General features: G+C 39.8%; 1 protein-coding gene and 1 long non-coding RNA gene across 4 annotated transcripts in view; both read left to right on the top strand.

The window, feature by feature from the left end:
• Window positions 1-21,863, top strand: part of LOC309718875 — a 236,129-nt gene that overhangs the window by 176,275 nt on the left and 37,991 nt on the right. The window lies entirely within an intron of this gene.
• On the top strand, window positions 5,634-20,457 carry LOC309718860 (glutathione hydrolase 5 proenzyme-like). Its single transcript, XM_082554469.1, has 12 exons — window positions 5,634-6,396; window positions 7,254-7,381; window positions 7,456-7,563; window positions 13,455-13,632; window positions 13,721-13,881; window positions 14,110-14,256; window positions 14,390-14,520; window positions 15,398-15,573; window positions 15,740-15,831; window positions 18,996-19,102; window positions 19,272-19,382; window positions 19,469-20,457. Exons 1-12 carry the CDS (start codon window positions 6,068-6,070, stop codon window positions 19,604-19,606), a joined length of 1,806 nt encoding a protein of 601 aa, XP_082410595.1. The 5' UTR covers window positions 5,634-6,067; the 3' UTR covers window positions 19,607-20,457.

The following is a 21,863-nucleotide window of genomic DNA, read 5'->3' as shown; positions in this document are numbered from 1 at the left end:
ACCCGGAAGTAGGATTCGTCGCGTCATCACTGAACAACCGGATAATCTCCAGAAGGAATTGGTCCCATCCAGCATCCAGGCAATAACTTGCCTCAGTACAGCTGGAAGCTACTATTAAGTATCATTGCAGTTAAGATGCACACATGAAAACATTACTGTTGGCCACATGTCAACAGAGTTATGTGACATTAGTGATGTTTGTACTTTCAACGTTCACTTTGTTTTAAAGCCTTTACTTTAAAATATACGCCGCTCAATAGTTGATCTTAATCTTACAGAGAATGTGACATTTTATGGATAATTAAAGTCAGTCATATATCCACAAACAAAACAAGCTGAAAGTCAGTGATGCTGCTCGGTTTGCAGTCCTGAATATCACAGCACAAGCAGGATTCACTGCACTGTTAATGTTAGCTATGTTATATTGCTGCCTCTGTTCGCTGGTGTCGAGCCAAAGGGACTTTAACGTGTGTTTGAACGAGCTGACGGTTCACTCGTTAAGCTGAAAGAAAGATGCTTTAATCACAGCAGTCACACATGTGTCCACTGTACCATCTGGAACTCTTCTTGTTTAGCACTCGTAATAACACAAACACTAAATCCTCCTTCTCTTGTGCTGTTTTGTAGCAGTGTGTACACCTGAGACTGTCACCTGTCTGTCTGTCCTGCACTCTCTCTCTGTTTCTTTCTCTCTGATCGTGGAATAAAAGTATGAACATGTGTTTATAAGTTACACTTGTGTTTGAATCCTGCAGCTTATCACACATTTGATTTCCATGTGTGACAACTGCAAGTGTCCAGAGTGAGGACAGACTGAGGGACCCACTGCTGCACATCATCTGTGAGGCTTTGCATCCCTGATGATCCACCAGGACAAACTCAGCAGTGTGTGAGGAAGAGGAGGAGGAAGAGCCAGCAGCAGCTGACAGATGGAGAGAATAGACAGACTGTTCCCTGTTTGTGAAGGACTGCTAGAAAAGTTTAAAATCACTAATTGTCTGTCCTGAATCAGTCTTATTAGGTAATGTTCAAATAATGTTATCATCCCAGTGTTTTCAGTGTGGGAGAAAGTACTCAGGGCCTTCAAGTTACACACTATGAAAGGCAGAAACAAGTTTGATATTCAGAAACCTAAAGTGTTTATCATAAATGTCCATGTTTGTTTCAGTTCTATGAAGCTTTGAGTATTTTGGATTAGTAGTACTGCTGTGTTTGTTGCATCATATTGCTGTAATTGATAAATATGCTTTATATATCCTGAGGTAAGTTGATCTATAGTGTTACATCATATTCTATAAGGATGTTATGTTTGTTTACTTTCTGCTCAGTTTGACCCATTTAGCAGAAGTCAGCCTGTTTAAGGCTCTGATATCTATTCTGTATGACTTAAAGCAGTTATGACATGGTATGATTTTCTCACCCAATAAAGGAATATTTAATATATCAGTCTACTCTTCATTCTATCAGAAACGGTTATCACAGCTCATAAATTTGCTTTTTACACATATATAAGCATTGAGCCAAATTTAGTAATGCCAACATATTAAAAGAACAATATTTGCCTCTTATAATACATCTATAGATACACTGTCAAAGATACTTGTCTTTGAGTGAAGATTTAAGGTAATAGGACATATAAATAAATGCAACTTGAATCTTTACTGAAGCTCAGTATTTGACAAGGAGTTCAAACTCACTGCTGTAATAACTAATCATGATTAATATAATAACTATAATATTGGCCATATTATATTTACATTATCACAGTGAGACTTTAAACTCATGAACAACATGAGCTAATTGTTATTTACTAGCTAATCTTAAATGACTGCTCAGTACAGAAATGAAGCCCAACAATCATGTTTTACAGTCCTGTGGTCTCAGCCTCAGATACTTATTAAATCACACAGAGGTCATATAGAAACGAATGTACAAAATATGTTCTCCTTCATTTCTGTCAAACAAAGCTGTATGAAACATTTCCAGCTTTTAGTGTCATGGTTGCTAGGCAACCTGGGCAGCGCGACAGAGGCTTTAACAAGCCTACAAGCCTCTCACTTGAGGACCGTTAAGGCTGCGTACTTTAAGGCTGCAGAACCTGAATTTGGATACAGCCAGAGTAAGGCAATAGCTGAGGAGTCAGCAAATTAGGAAGAACTAGACCCAGGTAATCAACATCTATGCCCTGCCCGCGATCAGATACCCTTTTGAGAGAATAAGCTGGCCAAAAAATGAGACAGAAGCCAGTGACATCCAAACAAGAAATTTATCTACCATGCATCAAAGGGTTTCAATCCAAATCCAGCACCCTGAGACTTTACACTAAGGAGAAGGAAGTAGGCCGAGGACTAGTGAGTGTCAAAAACATTGTCCAAGATGAAACAACAGGGATCATATGTTGCATATATATATATTAGAGATGGCATGATACCACTTTTTTATGTCCGATACCAATATCATAAATTTGGATATCTCAGATGTCCGATACCAATATGAATCCGATATAGTGTGTTTTAATCAATAAAACTGTTTTTTTAATATCTTGCTGCATTTTGTATAAGTTCATACTCAAGTTTAAATAAACAACAACACTAAAGCTATTCTGTTATACTTGTATGTAAAAAATTCACTGCACCCAAAATATTTCATAGCAATACTGATCAATCTAATATACTCGATCCTTCCTATTCTGGTATTTTAAAGAGTATTAAGCAACCTAACTAATAGACTTGCAAACTCCCAGCAAAAAAAAATAGGGAACCACCCCCCACCCTCCACCTCATGATGCTTAATCGACGTAATCAACTTTAATTTGATGCAGTGTGGGGGAAAAAATGCACAGAAATCAATTATTTTTCAAGAATAATTAAATAGATTCAACATCTTTCTTCAACAGAACTGCAGACTGCAGAGATGGTACCTTCCCAAAGGAAAAAGTAGTATAGCTTACTAGGGCAGCGGTCCCCAACCCCCAGGCCTCGGACAGGTACCGGTCCGTGAGTCGTTTGGTACCGGGCCGCGAGAGTTGAGGTTCAGGTGTGAAATGTATAGTTTTCAGGGTTTTTATTGGTTTTCAGCGTTATTTTGTTATCGTTTTTATCGTTTACTCGGTCTTCCTGGGTCTTTTCACGTGTGTTATGAATAAATTGTCTTTTTTTCGGTACCGGTACTAGTTTTATTTTGTTGTATTTATCCGCGACACCTTAAAGGCCGGTCCGTGAAAATATTGTCGGGCATAAACCAGTCGGTGGCGCAAAAAAGGTTGGGGACCGCTGTACTAGCGTATATTAGACTTAACAGTTACCATATACAGTAATGGACTTCTATATATTTTACATAAGATTAAAACATTGGGTGTAAGATTCAGATAATTATTTATTAAAAGCTAGACATTTTAAATGTCTAGCTTTTCCTGTTCCCTGTTCATGCCCTATCAGCCCCCCTGGCTACACTTTGCTAGATCCGCCCCTGCACAGTTACCAGCCGTCAGCTACGTAGAAAAAGATCCTGGTGTAGAAAGTAATATTAAATACATTCTAACAACAGCTTATCAAGCTTAAACGTGCTGCTGTTGTTCAGCCGCTGGTTTCCTCTTTCTGGAGCGAAGTGGGCCAAAAACAAACAAGAGAGACGGACTCCGACAGAAAAGCCGATCAGCTGATCATTAATCAGTTTCATGATTGAAGTAGCAGCAAGGAGAGGCACTCGCTCCATATATCGGTTGTTAAGCTTAACGTGGGAATGCTTTACAAACATTCAGAGATGAACTTACACACTTGCTTTACTTCTCTCTGAGATAACTTCATCCCAGATGAAATGCTGGTTTGGTAGCGAGGCTACAAATACACTCAGCCGCTCTATCACGTGAGCATCTCCAATATCCGATTCAGTATTTTACGTCAGTATTGGACCGATACCGTATCGGTCCGAACTTTTCTTGTCCATCTTCCATTGGTTTTAATTTTGCACTCCAGTATGAACACAAATCCCCCAACCCAAGGATCACCACAACATAACCTAACAGACCTACACCTTAGTTCACAGATTCACTTTGTCTAGGGTTCATTTCTGAGATTTCACACAACCCAGGATTCAAATCATGAACACATAATGGGCTTGGATTTACAACATTATGAATGAAATGTGCTCTATTTGGAAGCAGCCGGCCCCCTCCCCTTTCGATGGGTGTGTGTGAGACTTTAAATCATCAAACTGTAAATTTTAAATTGTTATTGATCCCTTTACCCCTGGTCCTAAAGTGTATATTTATTTTCTTACTCTTCTTATATATATTGTTTGTTTACTTGCACTGCTGTAACAGGAGCCTCGTTGTCTCGTCTCTCTATATACTGGACTTTTCTCTCTATATCTCCTACCCCTTGGGTCTATTTTCAGGAAACATGGGATTTCTTTCCACTGCTACGCCGATGACTCCCAGATTTATTTCCCACTTAAAAAGATAAATGGCTTCTCAGTAGACCCGCTGCTCAGATGCCTTGATGAAATAAGGACTTGGATGGCTTTGAACTTTTTACATTTTAATGAACAGAAAACAGAAGTGATGGTTTTTGGTGGCGCTTCTGAGGCCACTATTATAGATCTTGGTTCACTGGCACAGTATGTTAAACCAGTCATCACTAATCTGGGAGTTAAAATAGAGGCAAATCTTAAACTTGAAAGCCAGGTCAGAGCTGTTGTAAGATCTAGCTTTTTTCATTTGAGGGAATTAGCCAAAATAAAGCCTATCTTATCGAAACAGCATTTTCAGACAGTAATCCATGCCTTTGTTACTTCTAGGCTGGATTATTGTAACGCACTTTATTTTGGGGTTAGTGATGCGACCATTAGGCGCCTGCAGGTTGTGCAAAATGCTGCAGCACGTCTTTTAACTGGAACAAAAAAGTTTGAGCACATTACCCCTATTTTAATTTCACTCCACTGGCTACCTGTACATTTTAGGATTGTTTTTAAAATTCTCTTATTTGCTTTTAAATCTCTTAATGGCCTGGCCCCCCCCCCTACCTCTCGGAGCTACTACAACCATATACACCTGCCCGTTCCCTTAGGTCCGCCAATCAGCAGCTCCTTAAGGTACCGAAAACTAAGTATAAATTTAAAGGTGATCGTGCTTTTGCTGTAGCTGCTCCAAAGTTGTGGAATGATCTGCCCTTGCATGTTAGGCAGGCCTCTTCTCTCTCTGAATTTAAAAGTCTTCTTAAAACATATTTATTCGCTGAAGCCTTTGGCATTGATTAGAGGGGTTGACTCAATTTGTTTTAACATGTTTCAATTTATTGTATCTATTTTATCTCATTTTAATTTTCTTTACGTATGCTATTAACATGTACAGCACTTTGTGAAACTCTGGTTTTATGTTAAAGTGCTTTAGAAATAAAGTTGGTATGGTATAAAGTTTACTTTGACTTCAGCAGCTTTGACTTTGACTTTGACTCGGTGCGCCTGAATTTCGGAAAAACATGCAAATTATAAATCTGTATTATAATGTTTGGTGTTTTCGTGTTTGTTGGTTTGTTTTTATTTAGTTTTATTTTGGTTGGTTATTAGATGCTGCTCCAGCCAGCCAGACACTTCCCCGCCGCCCCGCCCTCTCCTCTCTGCGCCGCAAGCAGCAGGCTCACCTCGCAAACGAAGGGCGTCCTTATTCCCAGGAAATGGGCGATAGAAAACCGATCGGTGCCTGTGCCATTCCCAATATGCGCTGGCTGATGTCGGGGCAGCATGAGTACGACCATTCTTTTTTTATTTTTTTTGCCGATGCCCGTGATGCCGCCCCGGGCAACCGCCCGTGTCGCCCGTATCAAAAACCGCTACTGGCTACCGGACCCCTCTCTGTGTGGAGTGGCCAGAGAGAGAGAAGCAGCGTCAAACGACGTAGCAGATACCTCTGCTTACCAATGAACACGTCTGCGCCACGCTGCGCCTATCAGTGCCCACACAGCGGAAATATGTGCGCAACACGTAGCTGTGCTGTCTGGGGAATCATCAACAAGCGGTAAACTTTCAGAGGAAGTGAACTACTGACGGTTACGCAGAGAAGAAAACAGCGATGTCTGAGTCAGACGAGGAGCGTGGTACTTTCCGCACCAGCAAGAACACTGAGGGGGCAAATACGACTCCTAATAGCCCCAAGGGGGTTATGGTGACACTACCTTGCTTCTCTTGGTGTCCCAAAATATGCAGCCCAAACGGTCACGCCATCTTCTGGATTTGTTTTTGTTTTTTTTTTGGTTGTGCAATAGTTGGTGGTATTTGGTTAGGGGTATGGTTATGTAAAAGTAAAGGTCAGGTTGCCCCGTCGGACGACGAGGACCCTAATTGCCGTTTCTCAAAAGCTGCAGTGGCCGCAGACTCCGAGAATTGTTCGGAGATTGGAAAGTGAGTAACATTTGAAACTTCTGATACATTTTTTTTTCACATTACACATACGATTATGCACTGATCCAAATGCAAACGCTAAAAAATCTCCAAGAACTGCGAACATATGGGCTCAAATTGTGGTCATAAATATTTTGTACTTGTAAATCAGGATTTGTATGTGTAAAAAGAATTTGTGTGTGCCTTAGTGATGTGTCAGTTGTGAACGAAATGGCTCTTAGAGCCGGGTCTTTGACGTGAACGACGCAAGCCGGCTCCTTATCGCGAGCCTCCCAGTCCTACTGCCAGTTTCTGGAAGACACCTTCTTCAAGCAGTGGTACAGGAAGAAGTCTGCATCCTTCAAGAAAAACATGATTTTCATGCAGGACAATGCTCCATCACACGAGTCCAAGTACTCCACAGCGTGGCTGGCAAGAAAGGGTATAAAAGAAGAAAAACTAATGACATAATGACATGGCCACCTTTTTCTTTCTCTCACCCTCTCTCCCTCTTGCACTTTTTTTTTGCTTCATTCCGCATTTGAGCTTTGCGCTGGGATGAGGGGAGAGGGGCGGTAGTTACACTGGCAGTAGCACAGGAACAGAGCAGGAGGGAGAGAGAGAGAAAGAGAGCCAGGGACAACAACGTCAGATTAGAAAGGTATAGTAATCATCCACAACTATTTTCAGTTGCGGATGATAAAGGATTCAGAAAGTTTATTCATGCAGGTCCATATGACAGAGAGTATGCATGTTCTTTTTGTTCTGTCATGACAATTTAATTGTGGGACATTACAATTTTGATGAAGATTAAAATTAAATTAATTGTGCACACATGATAACAATAACACTAAAGTGATAACGATGAACTCTTTCAGGGACATTCTTCGGAAAAATGGCTCTGCAGTAGATGCTGCCATTGCTGCGCTGCTGTGCACCTCCATCATGAACCCACAGTGCATGGGGATTGGAGGCGGGGTCATATTCACTGTGATGGACAGCTCCGGTAACAAGACACCCTCGCTACTCTTTGCTCAGCTCTGCTGTGGATTAATGTAGTAATATGTCATCTTTTCAAAGGTAAAGTGAAAATCATCACCTCCAGAGAGACTGTCCCCAGCAACGTGACCTCTGACCTGCTTAAGTCGTGTCCTAACACCACAGAGTGGACCGTGGAGTGGCCGCACGGTGGGCTGTTTATCTGGCATAATGCTAATATTTATAAGGTTTTAGTCTAATCTGCTCTTGGACTCACCTTTATGACACAGCTAATTTATTCTGTACAGGTCACTGCTAATGCACACTGTGAGTCATTCCTCATTCAGCTTTCCTCAAAAAAGCAAAACTGGGATAATATAAAAAGAAAAGAAAAAAGATAAAGCAAACCACTACAGAGGGTTTGGCTGTCAGCAGATATTAAAGACAATGAGTCGGTGTCGTATATGACACTATCAGAATAATCTAGCATAAACACCATGAAATACATGCTCCTTAGTTTCAGAAACAACCAGAGAGATTGAAGTAGTCAGGTTTTTCTCCAAACTGGTCTTAACAGGTCTTTCTCCAAATGATACACAAGATGTAACACAAAGGTTTTAAAGGTGTAGTCAGTTATCTGTAGAGATATATTTTAAATTCTGCACCTTAATCTGCAAGTCAAACTCAAGATATGAAGGATCATACCTTTGTTTTATCACCTGAGAGGGTTCTTGTCATCAAAGAAGCGGAGGAAAGAGACAGCATGATTGGTGTCTTGTTAAAATGTCATCCTCCTCCTCACCTCTAACCTCATCTACTGAATTAAAGTCAAGACTCTAATACACTAAAGAGTGCACAACTATTCTTATTTAATTATTGAAAATAATAATTATTGGAAAAAAATAATAATAATAAAGTCAGCAACAAAAACCTAAATGATCTTATACCTCTTCAAAGAAATATATAACAAGACCAGAGAAATTCAAATACTGGGTCAAAAAACCCACATTTTTGTTTGCCAAAGGATAGCTGCTCCACAGTCCTGGGTCCTTTTTGTCATATATGTCATTTCATGATGCACTCGATGTGTTTTTTCTTGGTCAAAGGTTTGAACTGCAGGCAGGCCATTTTAACACCCAGGTACTTCTTCTGTGAAGCCATGCTATTGTAATAGATGCAGCATGCGGTTTAGCGTGGTCTTGCTGAAATAGATGTCAACTCGATGGCAGCACAAGTTGCCTGTGTACACCTTTCAGCACTGGTGCATTGCCAGATGTGCAAGCAGCCAATTCTATAGGCAGTAAAATAATTACATACCTTCAGAGGTTTTGAATTGAGTGTTGATAACAAGCTGCAAAAACAGCAGCACTTAACAACGTTAAAGCCCTTTACTCTTTAGCCCAGAATGCAGGACCCACATTTTCTAAAAAAAAATTTGATTTGTCTGACATTAGAACAGTTTTCCACTTTGCCTCAGTCCTTGTTGAATGAGCTTTGGCCCATTCAACATGTTTATGTTTAAAATGCAACACCGCCACCTAGGGGAATTTCCAATATTAAAATGCCTTTATTAAATGCATTTGTTAAAAGACAAAAAAGGATTAATAAGCAATTGCAGCCCAGAGAATAATGAAAGGTGACTGTGGTACAGCCAACTCTAATAGACTCTAATCGAGTCTGCAGAGAATGTCCACACATAAGGTCTTCATACAGTATTAGTCCTTTATTTTATCCAGGTAAAAAATCTCATTGAGATTAAAAATTTCATTTCCAAGAGAGCCATGGCATCATGGCAACAAAAGTCAAAATAGACGTACCACATAAGTATATAACATTTAAAAAAATACAATATCCCGTACAAACATGTGAGAAATATACAATAACAGATCTAATTAAGAGCGACATTAAATACAATGACACTGAGTAAAAGAGTTATTCGCTCGTTCCTTTAAGACAGACTTAAACTCCCCCAAGGTAACCAATTCTGATCATTTCAGTTCCTCCTGCAGATTATTCCAGGAAGCAGGGGCAGCGTAATTAAAAGCCTTTTTCTCCAATTCTGTTCTGATTTTTGGGCCAATCAATTGTATGATATTGTGCGAATGAAGGCTGTATTGGTTGTGGTTTTTACACATATAAACACATAAATAAGATGGAACCAGCCCAAGGAGAGGTTTATAGATAAACATCAACCAATGGGAGAGTCTACAAATATGGAAAGATGGACATTTAGCAGCAGCATACAAAGAACAATGATGTACACAATTTCCATAACCAGTAATAAAAAGTAAAGCACAATGGTACACAGTATCCAACCTCTTTAGGTAGTGAGCAGGTGCATTAAAAAATAAAAAGCAGGTCACCAAAATCCATTAAAGGTAAAGAAGTTGCATGAATCAAGTGTTTTCTCATTTGGAGGGAGAAACAGGATTGATTTCTAAAAAAGAAACTTAGTTTTAGTTTTAACTTCGACACAAGCTTTTGAATTTGAGTTTTAAATGACAAATTCTGATCTATAATGATCCCTAGATACTTGTAAGATGTGACCATTTCAATTTCAGTTCCTTGAATTGTTGTAATCTTAGGAGATGTAGCTAACAACTCTTTGCCATTTGAGGATAACACGAACTTGTATTTCTATCGATTTAACACCAACTTAAGTTGGGTTAAATGGGACTGAAAAACATCAAAGGCAGACTGCAGAAATTGCAGGGTTGGTGAAGGAGATGAACAATAGATAATTGTATCATCTGCATAAAGATGAAATGCAGCATTTGACAAATTATCACAAAGGTTGTTTATGTAAAGCGAAAAGAACAATGGCTCTGATATGGAGCCCTGTGGAACTTCTTTGGATACTTGGATACTGGGAGAAAAGAGGAAGTTTGCAGTCCATTGAATCAATGATGTCATTAACCACTTAAATAGCAGCAGTTAGTGTGCTGTGTTGTTTTCTGAATCCTGGCTGATGTTGGAAAGAACTGAATTTTTGTCAAAAAAGTCTTTCAGTTGTTCACTAATGAACAGCTAAACTCTGAATCTAGAACTTTTGCTAGAACACACAATTTAGATATGGGCCTGTAGTTATTAACATCTGAAGGATCACCTCTTTTCAGCAAAGGGAGAACACAGGCAGATTTCTGTATTACAGGGATCTCACTTTCGAGAGGCTAAGATTAAAAATGTAAGTTAGTGGTTCTGCTATAAAATCTGCAGCCAACTTAAGACAATAAGGATCAAGTTGATCTGGTCCTGCAGATTTATTTAGATCCAACAGATTTAAAGCCCTGTGGACCTCAAAAACATTTAGTGGAGAAAAACTGAAGGGTTGGACCAAAGATTCAGTTTGAGTGGTTGCAGAGAGAGCCTCCTGTTGATTAAGCTGTTTTAAATCTGGATATAAAGATTCAAATAGAGATCCTGAAGAATGAAAAAGCTCATTAAAGCAGTTTAGAATATCACATTTCTCCATTAAGGTGCAGGAGTCTTTTACGACAAAGGCTGGCATCTCATTTGTAGTTATGTCTCCATAAGAAGATTTTATTATTTTCCAGAATTTCTTAGGATTGTTCAGATGTTTAGTAGTTTTTGAAAGATAGAATTCTGATTTGGCCTTTTAAATTAAGGAAGTTGAACGGTTTCTGAGCTGTCTAAAAATCAGCCAGTCCGCTTCAGATTTGGTTTTTCTGGCATCCCTTTTTTTGAGTAGACTGGAGAGCTGATGTCATGGTCTGGCTGGCAGACCGTGGGGATGTGGGGAAAGGAGGACCCAAAACGCAGACTCTGCGATGCAAACAGTGCTCTTTATTTACAGTGAAAAGCTGTAAACACAATAACTCCCCGTTGCTCCCTTGAACCCCGTGTGCATGCTTCCCTCCGACGTCTGTGTTCGTGCTCCCTGCTGTTGTGTTTCCGCACACCCCGTGCGTGCTGCCTTTCTGGACCACTCTTCCTCCTGCAGGGAAACCATAGAAGCAGCCGTCAACACTAACCCTCGGCAGGTATATACGAACAGCACTGACATATACTGACACACACTAACTTGGTACGATAACTCAATGATCCCACGCCAGTGGGAGCTCCAACATTCTCCTAAGTAGCTCCCCCGACGAGCCCTGGGCCCTATTTCAGGAAGCCGGTTTAGTGCAAACTCTGAGTAAGTATACCCTGAGTTAACGAAAACTCTGGGTTTTCGGTTTCACAAAGCGAGTTTAGATTAATTAACCCTAACCCTAAGACAACCAGTCCCAGTTGAAATCTCCAGCCAGCACAATTTCATTAAAATCTAAAGTAGATCGTTTTTCACTAAGTGAAACTAAAGCCTCACTACTAGCTGAGGGGGGTCTATAACAGCCCACAATGGTAATAAAATAGCCCTTCAAAAGTTAGAGCTTGAGGGCAAGAAGTTCAAACTGTTTACAAACAGATACTGATGATTGGACAGTAACATGGAATTTGTTTTTTACGTAAATTGCAACACCGCCACCCTTTCTGGTGCGGTCGCAACGGAAAAGATTATAGCGCGTTATTGCAATGTCTTTGTCAGTAACCGATTTTGTAAGCCACTTTGCTGATAATGTAAGAATATCAGTATATAACTCTTTCATCCAAATTTTCATGAAATCAAGTTTGGGAAGAAGACTTCTGACATTTAAATGAGTGATACCAAGACCCGTTCAAGCTTTAAAATCACAAGGAGTACTCAAGCATTTGCAATCTGGACCAGGATTAGGTTGTATTTCCAGATAAAAGAAGCAGAAGAACAAAAACATTTTCTTTTCACAGATTTTTTTTGTAGTTTAACAGACTGATTTCTCTTACAGCTCAATCTCTTTGGGTGGTGAGAGAATTGGGAAATAAACCAGTGATATGGAATAAATAAATCAGTTAAATCAGATGGAATGAGATCTCTGCTGATGATCACATTTGAGAAGCTTCTAAAAGATGTAAAATCCCACCTTGTTCCCTTTGAGAGGAGTAAGAAGTATGATTTCCCTTGTTCTGCAGACTGTTCCTGCACCTCATGTAGACAAAAAGCTGTCAATAAAATCAATAAAGGAAAAAAGGCTACTGAGGATAACATGCTGACTAACAGGGAAAAAAAAGGTAGACCCAGTCGACCTGTGGTAGAGCCTGGTTGTGGCCAGATATAGATATAATCGTCGCATTAAACAGCTTCTAAGAGCAAGATCAGTTACTGAATGGGCTGTTCAACAATAGACAGCTTGCCAGAATGCTGTCCCATCTTTCCCATTTTCTGGTCTTCAATTAATGTAAATTCCTCCCCAAGACCAATCTTAACTCTCCTCACAAGTCCATCTTTATCAGTCATTGTTTCTAATTTGGCTAATCTCCACTCGTTCCCTGGCAGATTATCTGTCTGTGGAGGTGAAGCTGGAAATGTTGTGAGATGCTAAAGTGGGGCCAGAGACACAGGCTGCTGTGGATGCACATGTCCCTGTCCCTTATGTTGCTGTCAGCAGAGTACAAATGACCTTCATGCATTACTCCCTGATTGTCTATAGTGTGTTGACTTTGAAGGGAAGCTGTGGATCCATATGTAGAATCAGCATAGTCTCTGTTAAGAAGCGTCTTTTGACAGCATTTGAGTATGGGATGGACAGCAATAAGAACTGGGAGTAGTTGGAGCAGTTCACTTGTGGCAGACATTAAAAAATAAAGAAATTAGACATTAGAATATGTGTGAGAAAGATGAATCAAGGAAAGAAAGGGGGCTACAGACACTATTTATTTATGGGGCCCAGAGTTCTGTGCTACACTCCTGCACACAGGCTGCATAAACAGTAAGAAAAGTAAATATAAGATATGCTAAATGCTTCTTTGAGCCAGAAATAGTGTAAATATAGTGAAATAAACTTAAAATAACTGTAAGATGCAAAATGTTATCTCTAACATAATCAGTTACAAACACACACATTTCCCTCTGAAATGGAGCAGAATAGAATAGAGTATTTACAAAGCACCAAATTATAACAGACATCATCTCAGATTTAAAGGTCAGGACCTTACAGTTTACTCAAAACACGAGCAAATGTATGTGGGACTTTCCAGCACTGACTATCCATTATCTATCTAACCAGGTAGCAAATGGATTGGGGTTCCTGGGGAAATTCGAGGTTATGAAGCGGCACACCGGCTTTATGGGAAGTTGCCGTGGGCCGACCTCTTTCAGCCGACCATCAAATTAGCCAGAGAAGGATTCCCTATTCCTTACTACCAAGGTCAACACATCCCACGCATTAATAATACGTCAATACGGTATGAAATACACCCACAATGTGATTTCAAAAATACAAAGAGCAAACAATGAATGGTTCAGCTTTATTTCACTGTCTTTGTCTTTTAGGGAGTTATATTTAGATAAAAATGGGAACCTGCTTAAGACCGGTGATACTGTGAAATTTGAGAAACTGGCTGACACTTTGGAGATGATCGCAAACGAGGGACCAGATGTGTTTTACAACGGAACAATAGCAAAGAATTTAACCAGTGACATACAGAATGAAGGTATTATCAGATGGGTTTCATCCTGCTCTCTTTCTGACCGTTTTCTATGTCTGCCAGGCACAATGATCTAATTACAAATTACAAAAATCTATTGGTTTTGGAAAACTGTAACATGATCCCTCACAGGCTACACTGTGATCTGTCTGGATCCATTCAAAGTCTTGATTATGAAATTCATTGTGTTCATTTGTACTCAGCAGAATCATTTGTTTCACTGTTCTTGCTCAGGAGGAAAACTTACACGGGAGGACTTGGAATTGTATGAAGCTAAAGTGACTGATGCGTGGAATATTTCTTTGGGAGAGTATAAGCTGTACTTCCCTCCGCCCCCTGCAGGAGGAGCCATCCTCAGCCTCATCCTCAACATCATGAAAGGTTCCTGATTGTTGCTTCTAGCATGTAGAGTTTGATTCATATAGGAAAATGATCCTTATCAATCTTTACAAATGTGATACACTAAGAATTGATGTTTTCAATCCAAAAAATAATTTTGTTTTTATATTTTCAGGATACAAAATGAATTCAGAACCTAAGACGACTGATGAAAAGATTTTGTTTTATCACCGTTATATTGAAGCTTTAAAATTTGCCAATGAATTAAAGACAAATATCAGCGATCCAAACTTCAGCTCAGATGAAGTAAGTATCTCAAAATCCTACAGATTTGCACCTGCTTTGTTGCATAAAGAATGATTCTATTTAAGTGACTAAACAATTAAAAGTAACAATACCACATCACAAAACACAAAACAAACCGCCCCTTGCCTGCAGCTCATCCACAAACTACACCCCACCACAGTCAGTTTATGCACACTGATAATGAGTTGAGGTTTTTTTGTAATATCTCTGAGTTTTGCACAGTTGGACTTTAGGTTAATTTGTTGGGTTGAGATTGTGACTATGTGTTAACAAAGTGCTTTTACAGAAGTGTTCACCTTTGTTAATGATCAATCAGGGGCATTTGATTATCAGTACCTGGCTGCTACTTACAATTAAAGTTCTTATAGAAGCACTAAGGGTGTAGAAAACCAGTAGAGTGCTGTAAGAATTTCTTTGAGTCTCAGCATTTTCATTTCAGCATCATTCTGAGCAGTGATGTAGCTTTTAAAACATATACATATAAATACAAGTTTTAAAAGCACATAAACCTAAATTGGCTTAATATTTGTCTTTAATTTAGTATGTATATATTATTGTTATTATTATCTTAGTATTTAAATATAAGTATAATTTTGTGTAATGTGATGTTTTCAGATACTCTGTAGTTCACACAGATGACTGAATTTCAGAGACTCTATCTTTGGCAGTCATATGTTGAGCTTGATCACTAACCAATATTATAACCTCTAGTATTCATTCATTCATTCATCTTACATCAGTGATGGATCAATGATCAAAATTCTGTTAACATTTGGCTCCAATTTTATAAATTTCTTGACAGCAATGTATTTTCTGTAATGTGCATATTTATTTAGTTTTATTAATTCATTTTATTAATTCTCTGTATTTCACACAGATGGCAAAGAAACTGACACAGGATAGCTTTGCAGACAGCAAACGAAGCTTGATCAGCAGCGACAAGACTCGTGATCCTGGCATCAACTTGTATCTGGACAGCATCGGCACCACACATGTATCTGTGCTGGCTGAAGATGGATCTGCTGTGTCTGTCACCAGCAGCATCAACGATGAGTCAGTACCTGCATCATTCTGTTTCACTGCTAGAAACCAGCTATCAGATATTTTTCTTTCTTGAAACTGAAGATTTAAGAGATTATGGAGGAACTTATTTTTAGACTATTTCTATACTACAAAGAGTGTCTTGGCTTTGTAGTTAATTTAGTTTTTTTGTTTACAGATTCGGCTCCGGGGTCCTCTCTCCAAGCACTGGAATCATTCTCAACAACCAGCTGTCTGACTTCTGTGGTAGAGCTGATAGCTTCTCTCCTGGTAAGAGATCAGTAGGATGCTTTTTACATTTATTATTTATGAAATACAAGTAATCAGACGAGGAAGGTGGATTATTTCAAAACTAATACCACAAAGAGTTAAATTTTTTTCCTGAAATTATTTTCCTGACAGGACATATTTCTTTAAGTAATTTCTAATAATGGCAAAATAGTGCCATTGAGGAAATGAGAGGAGAAAATGGCATTTCATAATTCATTGTGACGCATCATATTTTGTTGATCATGGAAAAACTAAACTTGTTGATCATTTCCACGATGTTTTGCCAAACTGAAACACATCATGTGAATTTGGACTAAAATTGCATTTTCTGTTTAATACCATAGCCTGCTAAAATGTTTGAATGTTCAAGAACAGGCACAGTTTTACTACTGCTGTAGTAAAATCTGTTTCCATGTCAACGTGTTGTTGTGTGAAGTTTTTCCTTCACACTGTCACCAAGTACTTGCTCATAAGGGGCTCTTCTTATTGTTGGGGGTTTCTCTCTACTGAAGTGGGTTAACCTTATGATATAAATGTACCATTGTGATTTGACGGTATATGGATATTTATATTCATTTAAAATTATATAGAGGACAGCACACTGGCACGGTGTTGCCTTATAGCATAGGTGTCAAACTCTGGCCCGCGGGCCAAATTTGGCCCGGAGCCTAATTACATTTGGCCCGCAAAGCCATACCAAATTACTATTAGAGCTGGCCTACTGGTATTATACAGCTAATAGATATATTGTTTAGTATTAAGCTTTGCTTGTTCCATATTCAGTTTTTCAGCAAAACGTGTTTGAGTCCATAAGAAAAGATTCATTCTTATATCTGGAGGAATAAATATATTTCAATAAATATTAATGTTAGCCCGCGACTTTGTTCCAGTTTTGAATTTTGGCCCACTGTGTATTTGAGTTTGACACCCCTGCCTTATAGCAAGAAGGCCCTGAGTTTGATCCCACTTGTGTGGAGCTTGCATGTTCTCCCCATGTTTGTGTGAGTTCTCTCTGGGTACTGCAGCATCCTCCCACAGTCCAAAGACATGCAGTTAGTAGGGTTAGGCTAATTGGTGAATCTAAATTGCCCATAGGTGTGAATGCGAGTGTCTCTCTGTGTTAGCGCTGCATCCGGCTAGCGACCTGACCTCGGTTTACCCTGCCTCTCGCCCTATGGTAGCTAGGATTGGCTCCACCACCCCTGCAACCCTGAGAAGGATAAGCTGAAGATAATCGATGGATGAATCTATATATAGATCTATAATATTGATTCAAGTGTGTTGAAGGTTCTGTATAATTCAGTTTGGACATAGCATCATTCAAACATTAATCTAACACACTGACAGAGTCTCAGTAATAGCTGCACTTTGAAAGACATTTCACTTTAGTTTGATACAGATTCAGTAGAGATAACTCACTTGTTGTGTGTGCACTTTCATCATTTGTTGATAAGCATGGGCGGATGCAATTCTAAACTTGTTTGTAGAGCACAGGTGTCGAACTCCAGGCTTTGAGGGCCAGTGTCCTGCAGATTTTACATGTGTCCTTGATCAAACACAGATAAATTACCTCCTCAGCGGCTGTATCCCAATTCAGGGTCTGCAGCCTTAAAGTACGCAGCCTTAACGGTCCACAAGGGCCGCGTAATCAAAGACCGCTGAGGCCGGAAGTGCGAGGCTTGTGAAATGGGACGGTCTAGCCTCCGTCGCGCTGCCCAGGTTGCCTAGCAACCATGATACTAACAGCTGGAAACGTTTCATACAGCTTTGTTTGACAGGAATGAAGGAGAAACCTTTTTGTTCATTTGTTTGTTTGTTTCTACATGAGCTTTGATCATTCTCTGTAAGATTAAGCTCAGCTATTGAACGGCGTATATTTTAAAGTAAAGGCTTTAAAACCAAGTTAGCACAAACGTCACTAATGTCACATAACTTTGCCGACATGTGGCCAACAGTAATGTTTAATGTTCTTCGTTATTAAACATTTGCACATAAATAAGTGACATAATATTCAGTACTTACTTAAAGTTTACTCTTCGGGCGCCCTCATCCGCCGTTTTTTTTTTTTTGGCAAAATTATCGACACCCACCGCCATGCTATGCATTATGGGATATGTTGGGCCACGAAGTCTACACTGCTACATCCTTAAAATTCAGGGAAATGAAGGACGCATTTGAGGGCAGCATTTCGAGCAGCCTTTGAATTGGGACAGCCTTCGTCGCGTCGCTGTGACGTAATCTGTTGGGTCTAAACTCAGACCCTGCTGTATCCAGGACTTATTCCCGTGAAAGAAAAACAAGGCAACAGCGATCAATCGATTTACTTGCAAGGGAGGCCTCGTCGGTATCTCAGAAACGCACTTCGAATCTCCTTACGAGTGACCCCGATGATGGCCTCCTCTCGCTGCCTTTTATTGAAAACGTTCACACAATAAACAATAGTTTACAAACACCTCCCCTCATAACCCCCCTTGGTTACAAAGACAAGGCACTGTATGTGTGTGTTCTCCTGCTGACCAAAAAGGGTCATAAAAGCATAAAAGCAGGAGCAACATCCTTGGTCATAAAGAGGGTAGTCTCCCCCACACCCAATTCATGGTTCACCCTAGATAACAAAGTGAAGCCATACAAAGGGGAGGAAGTTTACCAACATCAAACAGACCTTCACAAGGATGTGCCTGTGATAAAACACTACAGCCCCCACCCAGAACCTCGAGAATCTGGGGAGGGGGGAAGAAATAATTTCTTTCATCACAGAGTTAAAACAATGTAGAAATGGTAAGCATAAAAATGACAAACATTTAACAATTCACTTTAACATAATCGGCCTTGAAATGCGTACTTTAAGGCTGCAGACCCTGAATTGGGATACAGCCAACATGTCTTGGAGTTCTCCAGAAGCCTGGTAATGAACTAATCATTTGATTCAGGTGTGTTCACCCAGAGTCTTATCTAAAACCTGCAGGACACTGGCCTTCGAGGCCGGGAGTTTGACACCCCTGTTGTAGAGTATAAAAAATTCAGGTATGAAAATACTGCATGAAAATACAGTAACTGATTCGTGTATGAAACATTTGTGTAAATGATTTATGCACAGATATGTGTGTACGGACTGATTTCTGTTTTCTAGTTTTGTCATTCAAGGTCTTTGTTGTATTTCTCAGGGGAGCGGCCTCCCTCCAATATGGCCCCTTCTGTGCTGAAGTCTCCGTCGAAGACGCTGGTGATTGGAGGGTCTGGTTCTGAAACGATTCCACCGGCTGTGGCCTCGGTATGTATGCATGGTACACACAAAGGTGCCGTTACATATTAAATAAAATAAATTGATGTGGACTGATGCTGGTCTTTGCTGTTAAAGCTTGCATCATAGCAACAAGATTCTTCACCCTAATTTATCCTGTAATCATCACTTTCTCATCTCATTTTTTTTTCTCTCCAAGGCGCTCATGAACCACCTTTGGTTTGGAAAGAGCCTTAAGGAGGCAATTATTACGCCTGTTGTTCTTGTAGACTCTAAAAGTGAAGTAAAACCTGAACCCAAGCTTGAAAAGGTAATTTATTCAATGTATTTAAATGATAAATTAATAAGTTCTACTTCTCTTGTTCCATCTGAGTCTCTCTCCTCTTTGCCCTGCAGGATGTAGTTGATGGTCTTGAAGCTCTGGGACATAAAATAGCAAAATTCTACAACACAGTTAATGCTGTGGAAAAGGCGGGCAGCTGTATCTCTGCATGGTCTGATGAAAGGAAAAAAGGCAAAGCTGCTGGTTACTGAGACCAAGAGTCAGTGATGTCAGTTATACAGCATGGTCTTAAGGTTATGGACACTGCTGTAGCTACAACATTGGTAAATCTATATTCGTCTGTTAACTGATAGATCATTCATGCTTTGCTCATGTGTATAAAAAGTTTGTAATATTGAAAACATAATGCAACGATCAGATCAGTTAAATCCCAAATTTCATGCAAAAATGTGCAAAGATAGCACTGTAAAAACTAGAAATGTAATTTTTTAAAAAAGTAGGGATTGCTGTTGATCTCCGCCTCAATTTTTTTACAATCAATATGACCTTCTAAATATTTGTTTATTTTGGGTTTTGATACATATAGAATTGACTAAACAAGGAAACAGCTTTCAGGTCAAAATGTGAAGCCCATGCCTGTTTCTTTGACCTGCATTCTTTCTAAAAAGCAGGCCAGCAGGTTGAGACTGACTGCAGAAATCTTTGGTTATAGTAAACAATTCATATTTTCAAGTCTCATCAAATTCATGTTTACTTTGTAGATTTTAGCCCACTGGATAGTCCAGAAGGGAGATAAAGTAGGGTACACTTTAGGGCAGACCTAAGTTATCTATCAATTGATTTGTAGTTTAACCCCCCAGCCCCCACCCAATGTTTTTTATTATTATGTTTTTATATTTAGTTTTCATATTAAGATTTTGAGCTTCATTAATCCTGCTATGTTTTTGCTCTTATAAAGTGTGGGTAATTCTGCTGATGTGCTCAGGGTAAAAGTTAATCTGACAAGCAGTTTGTGAGGCAGGTTTTCTTTTTACCTCAGTATCTGTCTGAGCTCCTGTCTGTTTATGATTAATAAAGTATTCTGATTCTGATTGTTTCAGGATGACCTGCCATTATTCAATGACACATCTGCTTACCTGCATCTTTTGCTCATTTCTCCTCCTCTTCTTTTCTCTTTTTTCTAAACTGAGGACCTGATGGCTTTGAACTTTTCTTGTCCATCTTCCATTGGTTTTAATTTTGCACTCCAATATGAACACCCTTCCCCCAACCCAAGGATCACCACAACATGATCTAACACACCTACACCTTAGTTCACAGATTCACTTTGTCTAGGGTGCATTTCTGAGATTTCACACAACCCAGGATTCAAATCATGAACACATAATGGGCTTGGATTTACAACATTATAAATGAAATGTGCTCTATTTGGAAGCAGCCGGCCCCCCTCCCCTTTCGACGGCTTGTGTGTGAGACTTTAAATCATCAAACTATAAATTTTAAACTGTTATTGATCCCTTTACCCCTGGTCCTAAAGTCTACATTTGTTTTCTTACTCTTCTTATATATATTGTTTGTTTACTTGCACTGCTGTAACTGGAGCCTTGTCGTCTCGTCTCTCTATATACTGGACTGTATGTAGCGGAGATGACAATAAAGTTTACTTTGACTTCAGCAGCGAGCAGGCGCAAATTATAAATCTGTATCATGATGTCTGGTGTGTTTGTGTTTGTTGGTTTGTTTTTATTTTGTTTTACTTTGCGAGATGGTTATTAGATGCTGCTCCAGCCGGTCAGAAAATCCCCCGCCGCCCCGCCCTCTCCTCTCTGCGCCGCAAGCAGCAGGCGCACCTCGCAAACGAAGGGCGCCCTTACTCCCAGCAAATGGGCGATAGAAAACCGATCGTTGCCTGTGCCATTCCCAATATGCGCTGGCTGACGTCGGGGCAGCATGAGTACGAGAATTTTTTTTTTTTTTTGCCGATGCCCGTGATGCCGCCCCCCACCACGATGCCGCCCCGGGCAACTGCCCGTGTCGCTCCTTATCTAAAACCGCTACTGATTGTAACTGACTGTAAAAAGTCAGCACAACGAAAATAAACAACATCTAAACTTGGATTATATCTGACCCACATAGACTGCAGTTCATAACTTCTTACCTGAAGTTCAGTTCACCGCCTTGGGTCTCTCCTCCTCCTGTATATCCTGAGTTATTTTTACACATCGACCAGCATCTGGCCAATCCACCACCTTTCATTGTTTATACCATTACAAAAAAAAAAAAAAAAAAAAAATCATCGGCCCAGAAAAATTAAATATCAAATCGGCCCACCGGGCAAATAAATGCCCGCTGGCCAGTCCAGCTATGGTCGTGCCATTATTTAACCCTTCGCGTGCCAGCTGTGGCACGTGTGCCCAGGGTTGCCAACCCCTGTAGTAGAGCAATCTCAAGATGATGGGCCGAGGAGGATCACTTTGTTTGGGACGTTGGCGATTCACTCTATGTGCT

This window comes from Aulonocara stuartgranti (assembly GCF_965226115.1).
Source record: "Aulonocara stuartgranti genome assembly, chromosome: 12".
In the NCBI taxonomy this organism is placed as follows: domain Eukaryota; kingdom Metazoa; phylum Chordata; class Actinopteri; order Cichliformes; family Cichlidae; genus Aulonocara; species Aulonocara stuartgranti.
Note: the sequence above shows the minus strand (reverse complement) of the source record. Positions and strands in the feature narration are given on the sequence as shown.